General features: G+C 50.6%; 1 protein-coding gene across 3 annotated transcripts in view; it reads right to left on the bottom strand.

The window, feature by feature from the left end:
- Positions 1-15,657, bottom strand: part of KIF13B (kinesin family member 13B) — a 253,808-nt gene that overhangs the window by 118,208 nt on the left and 119,943 nt on the right. For all 3 annotated transcript variants that reach the window (XM_075341260.1, XM_075341261.1, XM_075341262.1), the window contains exons 17-21: positions 15,048-15,258; positions 13,536-13,698; positions 13,074-13,220; positions 9,976-10,125; positions 9,752-9,877 (exon numbers count right to left, since the gene is read on the bottom strand). In XM_075341260.1, coding sequence (XP_075197375.1) covers positions 9,752-9,877; positions 9,976-10,125; positions 13,074-13,220; positions 13,536-13,698; positions 15,048-15,258 — 797 coding nt within the window. The remainder of the gene's footprint in view (positions 1-9,751; positions 9,878-9,975; positions 10,126-13,073; positions 13,221-13,535; positions 13,699-15,047; positions 15,259-15,657) is intronic.

Below are 15,657 nucleotides of genomic sequence, written 5' to 3'. Positions count from 1 at the left end.
AAACACAAAAACACCAAAAAAAATCCTTTAATTGAAATAAAAAACCCACCACCCTCTTTAACCCCTTCATTAACCCCAAAAATACCCAGGTCTGACAATACAAATGAGGTCCCACAACTGTTTCAGCTCAGCTACTTCTGAAGGCAGAGCAAGAGGCCATAAAACATGACTGCCCGCTGTGGACTTCAGGCAGAAAATGAGCCACACTGAGGAGCGATGACATCACTCTGGTTGTTTGTAGTCACAGCTGGAGGTTCCCACGGGCCTTCACCTGTGACCGCAGGTAACCTGGCCTCAGGGGACCTCACTGAACTGAGTAACCTCACTGAACTGAGTAACCTCACTGAACTGAGTAACCTCACTGAACTGAGTAACCTCACTGAACTGAGAACTGAGTGACCTCACTGAGTTACATCCTGCATTATACTCCAGATATGATCCTGAGTTATACTCCAAAGCTGAACTCACTATTCTGCAGATTGTTAAAGGAATAAGCCAGCTTGTTGTTAGACCCCCGGTTTCCTAAACGCTTCAGTCCATGAAGAATTTGGCAAGTTATAGAACGCAGCTCTGGGTGTGACTGGAGTATAAGGCAATAAGAATGTCAGGTTTAGAGTAAAATGATTTTTGATGTAGATTTTTGCAGTGGAATGACTCCATGAAGGGGCTCTGGAGTCTTACGTCCCACGGTACAATATTTTTATATACCGTATCTTTTCCCCATACACATGATATAAGGATGATGTGTGCCGCGCAGTGGTGCACAGAGGACACCCGCTGGGCCCATTATAAGCGGTGGACACAGCACAACTTTAGTGTCACTATCACCTGGCTGTACACACAACGCATCACGACACCTACATGCGCCGCTATCTACAGATACCCCCAAAATTGGATACTCTGGAATTAAACACTTTGGCTATTTTAATTCACTGACATGTTGCAGAGGTATATTGAAGTTCATTTGGGTTTGAAACTCAATGTATAATAGAAAGTTGCAGACATTTTAATGACACGATGATGAAATTTAGTTGACTTTATCCCCCCCTGACATATGAGATGACCCCAGTATTGTCCATGGTGTAGGGGAACTGGTGGAGATTTGACAGTTTTTTTTCTCTGGCATTGCACTATGTGGCGGTTAGTTATATATATGTGTAAAGAAGTGATGTGAAAAGCTGTAATTACATTGCCCAGGTCACCGCCGGGCAGGGATCGTTAGCAGCGCCCTCCTGACATATAATCATCAGATCCTGCCACCGGGGTCAATAAGATGTGGGATGTAAAACTAATGTGTCCAGAGGTCTCGGCTCTGCTTACCGGAAGAGGGGGAATATCTGCAAGATCAGCAAGGACATCAATATCTCTACACAGAGCGGTGACCGTGCGGCCAGAGGACGAGCCCCCGATATAACTCCTCTCTGCCTGATCAGTCCTCCCCCTATAGCATCAATATTGGGGGTGCAGGTTTCTGAACCCCCCCCCCCTTCTGCAGGAGCTTCAATGATAACTATACAGGCTATCATACACATGGGAGGCCAAAGACCAAAAGGTGAAAATAAAGGTTTCCCACAGTAGCACAGAGTATTTCAGGGAGGAGGGCAGAAGGTGCTCTGGGTCTCTTAGGGTAGTTGCAGACAGAGGGTTACAGACTGGAAGGAGCACAGTTTTCTAGTGCTATAGATTATTTTAGGAGAGGGGTGTGCTGATCATTTGGGGAGGTTTCAGGCTGATGGCTAAATAATGAATGGGGAATAGGTTTCCAGTAGCACAGAGTATTTCAGGAAAGAAGCGTACAGGTTGAGAGTTAGGCTATGTTCACACGTTGCTTTTTTGCTGCAGTCCAGGGGCCAGAGGCCAGCGCCCAGAGGCCAGAGGCCAGGCCAAAGGAGAGGCCAGCGCCCAGAGGCCAGGCCAAAGGAGAGGCCAGCGCCCAGAGGCCAGGCCAAAGGAGAGGCCAGCGCCCAGAGGCCAGGCCAAAGGAGAGGCCAGCGCCCAGAGGCCAGGCCAAAGGAGAGGCCAGCGCCCAGAGGCCAGGCCAAAGGAGAGGCCAGCGCCCAGAGGCCAGGCCAAAGGAGAGGCCAGCGCCCAGAGGCCAGGCCAAAGGAGAGGCCAGCGCCCAGAGGCCAGGCCAAAGGAGAGGCCAGCGCCCAGAGGCCAGGCCAAAGGAGAGGCCAGCGCCCAGAGGCCAGGCCAAAGGAGAGGCCAGCGCCCAGAGGCCAGGCCAAAGGAGAGGCCAGCGCCCAGAGGCCAGGGCCCAGAGGCCAGGGCCCAGAGGCCAGCGCCCAGAGGCCAGCGCCCAGAGGCCAGCGCCCAGAGGCCAGCGCCCAGAGGCCAGCGCCCAGAGGCCAGCGCCCAGAGGCGAGCCCAGAGGCCTAAACGCGCCCAAAAACCAGAGCAGTGCAGTGTTTTTGCTCTCGCTCATTACTCTCAATGGTGGAAAAAAAAGCTGCAAAAACGCTGAAAGATCTGACACGCTGCTTCTTTCAAAAACACAGCAGTTTTTTATTTCAGTCAGGAGGGAAAAAAACAATTGTGTGGATGAGATTCCTGTAATTCACAGCTTTTGCTGGTCCTGCAAAAAGTAGCTTTTAATTTGTATAAAACTCAAGAAAAAACGCGGCAAAATAAAAAAAAAACTGCAAGGCAGGGAACCCCGCATACCTACTAAAAGGAGCAGGGTTCCCCAACAGCACATGTTTTACGGGAAGAGTATGCAGCTCTTGTAAGAGGTCAACAACTAAGGCTATGTTCGCACGTTGCCTTTTCTTTTGCTGCTTTTTTTCTGCAGCAAAACCTGTACTCTTGGCAGTAAAAAAAAAAAAAAAAAAAGAAAACAAAGAAGGGAATTTTGTTTACTTACCGTAAATTCCTTTTCTTCTAGCTCCAATTGGGAGACCCAGACAATTGAGACAATTGGGTGTATAGCTATTGCCTCTGGAGGCCACACAAAGTATTACACTTAAAAGTGTAAGGCCCCTCCCCTTCTGGCTATACACCCCCAGTGGGATCACTGGCTCACCAGTTTTAGTGCCAAAGCAAGAAGGAGGAAAGCCAATAACTGGTTTAAAGACCAATTCAATCCGAGGAAACATCGGAGAACTGAACCATACCACATGAACAACATGTGTACCCGAAAAAACAGAAAAACCCCGAGAAAACAGGGCGGGTGCTGGGTCTCCCAATTGGAGCTAGAAGAAAAGGAATTTACGGTAAGTAAACAAAATTCCCTTCTTCTTTGTCGCTCCATTGGGAGACCCAGACAATTGGGATGTCCAAAAGCAATCCCTGGGTGGGTAAAAGAATACCTCATGATAGGGCCGTCAAACGGCCCTCTCCTACAGGTGGCCAACCGCCGCCTGAATGACTTATCTACCTAGGCTGGCGTCTGCCGAAGCGTAGGTATGCATCTGATAATGCTTGGTAAAAGTAAGTAGACTCGACCAGGTGGGTGCCTGACACACCTGCTGAGCCGTAGCCTGGTGCCGTAATGCCCAGGATGCACCCACGGCTCTGGTAGAATGGGCCTTCGGCCTTGAGAGAACCAGAAGCCCAGTAGAACTGTAGGTTTCAAGAATTGGTTCCTCGAGCCCCCGAGCAAGGGTGGATCTGGAAGCTTGCGACTGTTTACGCCGACCAGCGACAAGGACAAAGAGTGCATCCGGGTGGCGCAGGAGCGCCATGCGGGAAGTAGAACCTGAGTGCTCTCACCAGAACCAACAGATGCAAATCTTTCTGAAATTGATGGACTGGACGAGGACACAAAGAAGGTGAGGTGATATCCTGATTGATATGAAAATGGGATACCACCTTAGGGAGAAATTCCGGAACCGGACGCAGAACTACCCTGTCCTGGTGAAGGACCAGGAAGGGAGTTTGTATGAGAGCGTTGCTAGCTCGGAAACTCTCCTAAGAGACGAGACCGTTACTAGAAGGCCACTTCCCGTGAAAAACGGGAAGGGAGACATCCTTCAAAGGCTCGAAAGGCGGCATCTGGAGAGCAATTAGAACCTTGTTCAGATCTCAGGGCTCTAACGGCCGCTTGTACGGAGTGCTGAGAAGACAAACTCCCCGTAGGAACGTGCGTACCTGAGGAAGTCGTCGTTTCTGAAAAAATACAGATAGCGCTGAGACTTGTCCCTAAAGGGAACTGAGCGACAACCCATTTTCCTACCTAGATTGCAGGAAGGAAGGAAACATAGACGATGCAACCGGCCAGGGAGAAACACCCTGCGCCGAGCACCGAGATAAGAACATCTTCCACGTCCTGTGGTCAATCTTGGCGGACGTTGGTATGCTAGCCTGTCTCATGGTGGCAACCACGTCCTGAGGTAATCCTGACGACACTAGGTTCCAGGACTCAATGCTACACCATCCGGTTGAGGGCCGTAGAATTCAAATGGAAGAATGGCCCTTGAGACAGCCAGTCTGATTGGTCTGGTAGTGCCCCCGGTTAGCCTACCGTGAGGCACCACAGAACCGAGTACCACAACATCCTCGGCCAATTTGTAGCGACGAGGATGGCGCGGCCGCAGTCGGTCTTGATCTAGCGCAGTACTCTGGGCAACAATGCCAGAGGTGGCACCTAAGGTAGCTGGAACTGCGACCAATGCTGAACTAAGGCGTTTGCCGCCAGAGCTCGATGATTGTGAAACCGTGCCATGAAGCTGGCACATTGTTGTTGTGCCGTGACGCCATTAGATCGACGTCCGGCCTCTGTCAGCGGCGCCAGATCTCCTGAAACCCGTCCGGGTGAGGAGACCATACTCTTTCGGCCACACCTCAGCGACTTAGGAAGTCAGCTTCCTAGTTTCCACACTTGGGATGTGAATTGTGGATATGGTGGATGCCGTGTCTTCCACCCACATCAGAACCTGCCGGACTTCCTGGAAGGCTTGCCGGTTGCGCGTTCTTCCTTGGTGGTTGATGTATGCCACCGCTGTGGAGCTGTCCGACTGAAGTCGGATATGCTTGCTTTCCAGCCGCTGTTGGAAGGATTGTAGGGCAAGATACACTGCTCTGTGTTCAAGAACATTGATCTGAAGAGTGGACTCTTGCTGAGTCCACGTACCCTGAGCGCTGTAGTGGAGAAAAACTGCTCCCCACCCTGATAGACTCGCGTCTGTCGTAACTATCGCCCAGGACGGGGATAGGAAGGACCTTCTTTTTGACCAAGAGGTGAGAAGAAGCCACCACCGTAGAGATTCCTTGGCCGCCTGAGAAAGAACGACGACTCTGTTGAGGGACGTCGACTCCTCGTCCCATTGGCGGAGAATGTCCCATTGTAGTGGACGCAGTAAAACTGCGCGAAAGGAACTGCCTCCATTGCTACCATCTTACGTAGGAAGTGCATGAGGCGTCTCAATGTGTGCGACTGGTTCTTAAAGAAGAGCTTGCAGCCCGTAGTGAATGCTGTTTGTCTAGCGGCAGCTTCACTATCGCTGAGAGAGTAAGAAACTCTATGCCTAGATATGTTATCGATAGGGTCGGGGTCGGATCTGACTTTAAAAAGTTGATGATCCACCCAAAACTCTAGAGAGTCTCCAGCGCAACGTTCGGGCAGTGTTGGCATGTTTCCTAAGAGAGTGCCTTGACAAGTAGATCGTCTAAATACGGGACCACAGAGTGACCCTGAGAGTGCAGGACTGTGACTACTGCTGCCCTGACCTTGGCGAAGACCAGTTGACTGTCGCTAGCCGGAAGGTAGAGCTACGAACAGAGGGTGTTCGTCTCCTATAACGAAGCGTAGAAACGCTAGTGCTCTGGATCAATCGGCACGTGTGGATAAGCATCCTTGATGCCTAATGATGCTAGGAAATATCCTTGGGACCTTGAGGCGATGACATGGCGGAGGGATTCCATCCGGAACCGCCTGGTGTCCACGAGCTTGCTGAGCATTTTTAGATCCAGAACGGGACGGAACGGCCCGTTGTTATAGGTACCGCAAAGAATTTGGGGTAAAAACCGTGACCTTGTTCCTGAAGAGGAACGGGGGTCATCACTCTTTCTGCCTATAGAGTGCACCCTGTTTGCAGAAGAGCAGCGGCCCGGCCGGGAGGTGGAGAAATTCTGAAGAATCGAGTTGGAGGACGAGAAGTGAGCTCTATCCTGTACCCGTGAGACAGAATGTCTCACACTCAATGGTCATTGACCTATGGCAGCTAAATATCGCCAAGGCGGGAGAGCCTGCTACCAACCGAGGCCGCAAGTCATGAGGAAGCCGCCTTGGAAGCGGGTTTTCAGACTGTCGCTTTTTTGGGCGAGACTGAGCCCGCTAAGAATCTTAGCTCCTCTGATCCTTTTGAGTCCACATTGGACGAGGAAAAATGGGACCTGCCCGAGCCTCGAAAAGGCCGAAAACCCCGACTGCCTCTTGCTCTGTTGGGGTTTGTTGTGTCCGGGCTGAGGAAAGGATGAATCCTTACCCCTGGACTGTTTGATGGTTACATCCAACGCTCACCAAACAGTCGGTCAGCAGAAAAAGGCAACTGGTTAGGCAACCTTTTTTGGAAGCAGAATCTGCCTTCCATTCACTTAACGAGCAGACCAGGCTCTGCTTAAAAACACGGAGTAGCGGAGGCTACCGCCGCACGGTTCGCAGAGTCCAGGACAACCTGAATCGCGTAAGAAACAAATGCAGACATTTGAGAGGTTAAGGATGCCACCTGCGGCACAGATGTACGTGTAACCGTGTCAATCTGTGTAAGACAAGCTGAAATAGCTTGGAGTGCCCCAAGGGAGAGAATGCCGGAGCCAACGGTGCGCCGACAGCCTCATAGATGGCTTTCGACCAGAGATCCATCTGTCTGTCAGTGGCATCTTTGAGTTTGCAGTTCCATCTCCCACTGCAACTATGGATCTAGCTACAAGCCTGGAGATTGGAGGATGCCGCTCGGGACATTGGGTCCAGTCCTTGACCAAGTCAGGGGACAGGGATAACGTGTATCCTAAGCCGTTTGGAGAAGCGCATATCTGGATAAGCGTGGTGTTCCTGGACTGCCTCTCTGAAGGCAGAGTGGTCCAGAAAAATACTTGAAGCTGACTCCTCCACTGGAGGAGCTGTGAGAAATAACCCACATTCTATAGATGGACGCTATAAGATTATTTACTATGGCGTCACAATCAGGTGTATCCAGATTGAGAGCGGTCTCAGGATCAGAATCCTGAGCCGCTACTTCCGCCTCATTACACAGCGAGTCCTTCTGTTAGGACCCTGATGAAACCGAGGCCGCTCATAGCGAGCCCACTTAGGCTGTCTGGGACTGACGTCCGTGCAGAGCCGTGACTCTGGGATGCGTGTGACATTCCCGGAGCTGTTAGTTATTCACACTGAGGGGGGCCATGGATCAATGATTCAACAGTGCCCATATTGTGAGAGACATGTCCGGACTGCTAGGCTTCTAGTATCATAGCCATAGTCTCAGAAAAACTGTCAGTAAATACTGCAGACACCGTCCTCATCCCCTGGCCATTAGTGCATACAGTGGGAGTCTATGTACCTGCCGGCCGTATAGCCGTACATGCTGTACCAGCTGTATAGAAAAACATGTGGTTCTGCACCTTTGTTTTACACAGAGAATATGCTGATAACTCCTCCGCATAATCCAGGAGGGTATATAGAACGTGCGACCAAACAGTGCAATGTATATAGTACAAGCATATCTATAAGTGCACTTCTGCACTAGTGGGGTTAGCACCACAGGTGCTGCTTAACGCCTGTTACAGCGATTGTGTGACTATCAGAATGCCAGGGTCTTCCACACTTGTCTCTGTATCGTACAGAAACTGACACTAATGGCTGCCGGTGTCCTTGTAGAGAAGGAAGCCGTGGGCGTGCCTGAGAAAGTGCGGGAATCCGGATTCACAGTGCACACAGTGAGAGGGGTGGAGTATGCAAAACATACTCCAGCTCTCAGCGCTGCTCTATGCAGCGTCACGCCCCTACCCTGACTGTCAGGGCTGTGGGCGGTAACGAAGGGAGACTAGGCCCAGAAGCCGGGGACTCGAGTTAACAGCGCGGCCGCCGTAAAAGCGCGGGCCGCGCTGAAGTCCCCGGCGCACCACAAGTGCCAGCCGCGCCGCAGTTCCAGCGGCCGGCGCGACCGATTCATAGAAGTGGCCAGCGTCCCGCCCCTCTCCTGACTGGCAGGTCTGGGGGCGGGAACGAACGGAAGCAGGCCGCAAAAGCCGGGGACTCTAGTTATCAGCGCGGCCGCCGTAAAAGCGCGGGCCGCGCTGAAGTCCCCGGCGCACCACAAGTGCCAGCCGCGCCGCTGCCAGCGGCCGGCGCGACCGATTCCTGGAAGTGGCCAGCGTCCCGCCCCTCTCCTGACTGGCAGGTCTGGGGGCGGGAACGAACGGAAGCAGGCCGCAAAAGCCGGGGACTCTAGTTATCAGCGCGGCCGCCGTAAAAGCGCAGGCCGCGCTGAAGTCCCCGGCGCACTACAAGTGCCAGCCGCGCCGCAGTCCCAGCGGCCGGCGCGACCAATTCCCATAAGTGAGCCTGCTTCAGCAAAGCTGAATGAGGCCATGGCACAGGCGCCGCAGCGCTGATGTCCCCCGGCGCACTACAACACCCAGCATGCTGCGGTGTGAGCGCCAAATGCACGGGGACACAGAGTACCTTGAGGAAGCAGGGCCATGTCCCTGATGTACTCCGCTCCATCCAGCATCTTCTCCAGGGGCTGTAGATGGAGCACGGTCTCAGTGCCTGGAGACCGGTAAATCCCACTTCACCCAGAGCCCTGTAAAAAGGGATGGGGAAGGAATCAGCATGTGGGCTCCTGCCGCCGTACCCGCAATGGGTACCTCAACCTTACAAACACCTCCGACATACAGTGGGGTGAGAAGGGAGCATGCTGGGGACACTATATGTGTCCTCTTTTCTTCCATCCGACATAGTCAGCAGCTGCTGCTGACTAAAAAGTGGAGCTATGCGTGGATGTGTTGCCTCCTTCGCACAAAGCACAAAACTGGTGAGCCAGTGATCCCACTGGGGGTGTATAGCCAGAAGGGGAGGGGCCTTACACTTTTAAGTGTAATACTTTGTGTGGCCTCCAGAGGCAATAGCTATACACCCAATTGTCTCAATTGTCTGGGTCTCCCAATGGAGCGACAAAGAAAAAGCAACTTCCAAAAAGCAGATTTTGATGCGTTTTTTGTTGCTTTTTTTTATTGCATCTTTCATTGCTATCAATGGTGAAAAAAAAAAAGCTTCAAAAATGCTGAAAAAATTCACATGCAGCAGTTTTCCATTTCAGTCAGGAAAAAAACAGCAAGTGTGCGTGCGTGCGTGTGTGCATGAGATTTCTGAAATCTCAACTTTTGCTGCTACTGTAATAAGCAGCTTTTAATTAGCATAAAACTAATGAAAATGCTGCAAAAAAAAAAAAAAATGGAGCAAAAACGCAACGTTCAGCAGCACAGAGTATTTCAGGAGCGGAGGCGGCTGATCTTCTGGGAGGTCACAGACTAAAATGAGCGGGCTCGGGGAATGGTATGGTCATATTGAGAAGTTGCAGAGTATAGTGACACTAGGAGTAAGGCCCTGCAGCAGCACAGAGTATTTCAGTGTAGGGCTGCTGATCTTTTGGAAGGTGATATACTGAAGTTACATTTGCAGGAGTGAGGACCAATAGCACAGATTATTCCTTGCAGACAGCATTGAAGCATACTGGCATGATATTAGGTACTCCGAAGTGTTTAAGCAGTGCAGAGTATTTCAGGAGGGCAGTGATCGCACAGTACTCACCATACAGACCAGCTTGTGCTCTTGAGTTTTGCCGTCGTTGGTCGAGTCTACATCGTCGCCTCCGGCTATCCGCTCATCGATGTCTCCACTGACACGGACGACCTCTATGTGCAGCCGCCCAGAGATCTGTGCAGAGGACGGCAGGGTACGGTCAGGTGGATGCACGTGGGGGGGGGAGAAGAGGGTGCAACAGAACGTACGAGCCCCAGCGTGCGCAGCCTCACCTCTCCTTTTTGGTTGATGATGGGGACGGCATACTGCAGCTTCACGTCATGGAAGAGGGACTCCAGAAACACATTGGCCACCCCTATGAGACTGTGGTTCTCCTGCTCGTCGTAGAAAGGGTCGGCGCGGCGGAAGTATTCCCGAGTCACCTGCAGAGACAGCGAGGACAGGATTTCATATATCATTTAGTCACTACTAATGCAACATCTTAGGGATGAAGTGGCCCGGATCAGAGTCATTTCCAGTTCAGCCCATTGCAGCAGACGTCACAAACTGGGATGTGAGAGGAAAAAGCATCTTCACCTTAAACTGCCCATCTCTTACCTAACTGCTTAGATGCAGTAGTCACAACTAACTGAGGCATCTTAGGGGTTAAGCTGCCTGGATTAGACATCTAAGATGTCTACCTTCCGCTTCCCACGACTTCTGGCCCCTTTACTATTTCTATAACATTTTAATCCAAATACGATTGTAACGTTAGCAAATACACCACTCACCAAAAGTTCAGAATATTTGGCTTTCAGGGGAAATTTCAGGATGACCCTATAATGCCCTCTAACCTTTCCAGGTGACGTTAATGGGACCTTCTCTAACCTTTTGGATGCTCGTGTCCAACTGTTCAATATTCCAGGACTTTTTGCACAACTTGCTGTTCTCTAACAAGGAGCTTAATGGCAAATTTCACAACAGGCGTTTGATCAAAGAATCATCCGATACATTTCGGAGTTCCATTAGAGTTGGTATTTACAGTCCTCCTCATGACGCTGTTCACATTTTAATATTACGAGACCAAGACTCCACCTAACAGTTGATCAGCAGTACCGCGCCATTGTGAGGCTTCGAGCAGGATGTTCTCAGACGGAAATGACCACTGATCACAGAGTTTCACCAGCAGGTTGCATAGATATACAGAGAGACTGGAAGAGTCACAGAAAGGCAGAGAAGTGGCCACTGAGCTTAGGAGAGTCACAGAGTGTCACCAGAAGGTTGTACAGAGAGACTGGAAGAGTCACATAAAAGCAGAGAAGTGGCCACTGAGCTTAGAACGTCACAGAGTGTTACCTGCAGGTTGTACAGAGACAGAGAGACTGGAAGAGACACAGACAGAAAAGTTACCACTGAGCTTAGATGGTCACAGAGTGTCACCAGCAGGTTGCACAGATATACAGAGAGACTAAAGGTGCTTTCACACATCCGGATTTTTGCTCTGCGGCACAATACGGCGTTCTGCAGAAAAACCGCCACCGGCTTTTGAAACGCCGGTGGCGGTTTTTTTTTGCATAGACTTACATTAGTGCCGTATTGTGCCGCAGGGGCTTGCGTTCGGTCCGGTTTTGGCAGCATGCGGCAGATTTAGCCGATGCGGCGGCCGGATCGAACGTCCCCTGCAACGTTTTTTGCTCCGGCAAAAAACACCGCATCGCGCCGCATCCGGCCGATGCGGCGCATTTTTCAATGCATACCTATGGAGGCCGGATGCGGCGCAATGCGGAAAAAACCGCATCCGGTCGCCGCATGCGGTTTTTTTCACTGCGCATGCTCAGTAGCATGCCGCAACCGGAAAAAAACGGACGGGCCGCATGTAAAAACTTATGCAAAGGATGCGGTGTTTTCGCCGCATCCGTTGCATAGTTTTCACAGCCGGATTGAGCCGCAGGGCTCAAACCGGATGTGTGAAAGTAGCCTAAAAGAGTCATAGAAAGGCAGAGAAGTAGACGTCCTTTGGCCACATCCCACACTGATGACCGCTTCATTGTGAACAATGCCCTTTGTAAATGGATGAGGAATTTCACACAACTCCAGTCACATTTAAGGCTAGTTTCACATCTCCGGTATTTTGCCGGAAGCCGGATTCGGCACAAATTTACATAGTTTACATAGTTAGTTTACATAGTTACTTAGGTTGAAAAAAGACCTAGGTCCATCTAGTTCAACCTTCCTCCACCAGTTCTACATTTAGTCACAAATGAAGTACAGTTACATTCATTCACAATGGAAGCACGACACCATGTGGACACATGCGGTTGTGTATGAAGCATGTGTCCGCATGGTGTCACGCTTCCATTGTAAATGAATGTAACTGTACTGCATTTGTGTCGGATCCGGCTCCCGGCAAAATACCGGCGATGTGAAACCAGCCTACGGGAGGTGAGCGAAAACAAGTATCACATCATGCAATTCAAAACCATTTATATCAGTGTGGTCTGTGTGCTAGGCGACATGCAAGGTACCGGACCACCCCACCAGGCACAGGCGTCATCTATGCTGGATGAGGGACCAGTGGCCTCAGGGCTGGTCACTGATGAAAGTCAGTCAATTCATGCCAAGCAAAAATGATGGCCATCAACGATGATGGAGACATCAAGTAGAGCGCTATGCATCAGCCACTGCTGTCACCAGACGAGGCTTTGGTGGTGGTGGTGGTGGTGGTGGTGTTATAGTGTGGGCCGGTGTGTCTAGTCAGTACAGGAAGGTCCTACACTGTGTGACTGGTACAGTGCTAAGCACCTACTGCTGGAATAACATCATTACTCCAGTCATTGTGCCTCTGCATAAGCAACACCAACCTAATGTCATCTTCATGGAGGACAATGCTCCAGCTCATTGACATTGCATCATTAGTGAACGGCTGCTGGAGACCTCAAATGGAGTGGCTGCACTTTCTCCAGACCTGAACCCCATAGAAAACCTATGGGATCAGCAGAGTCGCCGTGTAGAGCCCGTAACTCTGTACCCCAGAACCTCAATGTCCTGAGAGTCACCCTTCCAGAAGAGTGGGATGCTGGGCTCCGCAGACTGTAGGGCCACTTGTGACCAGCAGGAGGCGTCGTTGTTGGCTGTAATTGATGCTCAAGGCCACATGACAAGTGATTGAGACCGTGATACTTGGGGGGGGGGGATGGTATACCCACCACTGGTGTTGGCTCGTTTCAATAAATTGTGTGCGATGAGGGCTGCATCTACTTAAATGCCCGACCTTCATGATAAAATATTACTATAGTGTAAACTTTTTACCTTCTCCATAAATTTCCCCCTGAAGCCAAATATCCCGAACTTTTTGTGAGTGGTGTATACGAACCGTCCCCATGTTACTTACTGGACTGTCCTCGTCACACTCCTTCCACTCCTGGTAGAGGTCTCTTATGTCCACCAGACGGTTCTCCAGTTTCTCCAGGGACCAGATCTGCTTTCCCTTCCCTTTCCTCCGCACTTGGATGGCCGGTTCACTCAGCACTTCATCGCGCTGCAGGACAAGACAAGGAGTGAAGTGCTCGGATGTACAGAACCTGTTCTCGGGGTATCAGACCCAATCCACATAGGTCTCTGGCCACCAGAATTATAGAGGTTGGCTAGTACTGTATCCGAGGACTTGCAGCCACCGCCAGGAACAGGTGATCATAAAGGATAAGCCCCCAATAAAAAAAAGCAATGACCAATTTAATTCCTATAATGGTCTAATTATAAAGATACTTTGCAAAGGGCCTTCAAAATGTTACTGTTGTGTGTGCACAGCTCCCGTGCAGAGTGATGCACAGCTGCTTTCTGCAGGAAGCCTCACCTTTCTGTTGGCGTTCAGGCTGGACGCCGGGATCTGCAGCGTCACTTTGTACTCCGTCCTCTTGTCCATCTCTTCGGCAATATAGTTGGCCTCTTGGACGTACATGTTTGCTTTGGCGATCTGTTCCCGGAGCTTCGATAAGCTGTGATGTAGCATCACCTCCCTGCAGGGGCAGAACATGTATACCTAAGAATACTGAGCTCTGCTACATCTGTATAACAGAACAAGCGGAGCTCTGCTACATCTGTATAACAGAACAAGCGGAGCTCTGCTACATCTGTATAACAGAACAAGCGGAGCTCTGCTACATCTGTATAACAGTTCTGCTGAGAGAACAAGCGGAGCTCTGCTACATCTGTATAACAGTTCTGCTGAGAACAAGCTGAGGTCTGCTACATCTGTATAACAGTTCTGCTGAGAGAACAAGCTGAGCTCTGCTACATCTGTATAACAGTTCTGCTGAGAACAAGCTGAGCTCTGCTACATCTGTATAACAGTTCTGCTGAGAACAAGCTGAGCTCTGCTACATCTGTATAACAGTTCTGCTGAGAGAACAAGCTGAGCTCTGCTACATCTGTATAACAGTTCTGCTGAGAGAACACGCTGAGCTCTGCTACATCTGTATAACAGTTCCACTGAGAAAACAAGCTGAGCTCTGCTACATCTGTATAACAGTTCTGCTGAGAACAAGCTGTGCTCTGCTACATCTGTATAACAGTTCTGCTGAGAGAACAAGCAGAGCTCTGCTACATCTGTATAACAGTTCTGCTGAGAGAACACGCTGAGCTCTGCTACATCTGTATAACAGTTCTGCTGAGAGAACAAGCTGAGCTCTGCTACATCTGTATAACAGTTCTGCTGAGAACAAGCTGAGCTCTGCTACATCTGTATAACAGTTCTGCTGAGAACAAGCTGAGCTCTGCTACATCTGTATAACAGTTCTGCTGAGAGAACAAGCTGAGCTCTGCTACATCTGTATAACAGTTCTGCTGAGAACAAGCTGAGCTCTGCTACATCTGTATAACAGTTCTGCTGAGAGAACACGCTGAGCCCTGCTACATCTGTATAACAGTTCTGCTGAGAGAACAAGCTGAGCTCTGCTACATCTGTATAACAGTTCTGCTGAGAACAAGCTGAGCTCTGCTACATCTGTATAACAGTTCTGCTGAGAACAAGGTGTGCTCTGCTACATCTGTATAACAGTTCTGCTGAGAGAACAAGCTGAGCTCTGCTACATCTGTATAACAGTTCTGCTGAGAGAACAAGCTGAGCTCTGCTACATCTGTATAACAGTTCTGCTGAGAGAACAAGCAGAGCTCTGCTACATCTGTATAACAGTTCTGCTCAGAGAACAAGCTGAGCTCTGCTACATCTGTATAATAGATGGTCGGGGGACAGAGTACTAAGTAGCGGTAGTATAACCTGGAGCCTGAAGTTACCGGGGAGGGATGTGACTGTCACTGATGCCGCGGTGGTCGCATCCCCCGCCACGTTGGCGTCCATTCCTCTCACCTGTCTTCCGTCCACTGCCTGATGCGCTGCTGAGCATTCGGGGACCCGAAGGAGAAGCGATCGATGCTGCGATAATGCTGCTTCTCCGGGGACAGCCTCCTGCGCAGCTGCTCCAGCTCGTGCTCGTACATCAGCCGCTGGCGCTCCAGCGCGGTGCGCTTCTCCTCTTCGTGGTGCTGCTCCATGGTTTGCAGCAGGGATTGCATGGGATCTACAGGAGAGAGGCGCCGTTAGATGATAGTGATCAAACATGGCGGCTCGGATACAGCACTGGATTGTAGATTTTTGAGCGTGATCCAAGAGGTTTTTACCGCCACACCCTGCACCCTCAATCATATCTGCACCCCAATGCTCACCCCATACCCCCAGAACGGGCTGCGCTGCTGCACCGGGAAGCACCCTAACATTTCACACCGTGTCATCCATTGAAAGTCCCAAAGACCCCATTAGTGGATCGTCACGGGACGCTGGGATGATTATGCAACGGAGACCTCCCGAGGCGATCAGTGACTGAAAAGTGCAGTTGAATTTGGTCTATTACTCCCTGTTATCAGCCATTTCAGGCTTAGGAGTAAAAGGTCAATAGAAAGTGTAAATTCACAAATTGCAG

This window comes from Anomaloglossus baeobatrachus, chromosome 3, assembly GCF_048569485.1.
Source record: "Anomaloglossus baeobatrachus isolate aAnoBae1 chromosome 3, aAnoBae1.hap1, whole genome shotgun sequence".
Classification (NCBI taxonomy): domain Eukaryota; kingdom Metazoa; phylum Chordata; class Amphibia; order Anura; family Aromobatidae; genus Anomaloglossus; species Anomaloglossus baeobatrachus.
Note: the sequence above shows the minus strand (reverse complement) of the source record. Positions and strands in the feature narration are given on the sequence as shown.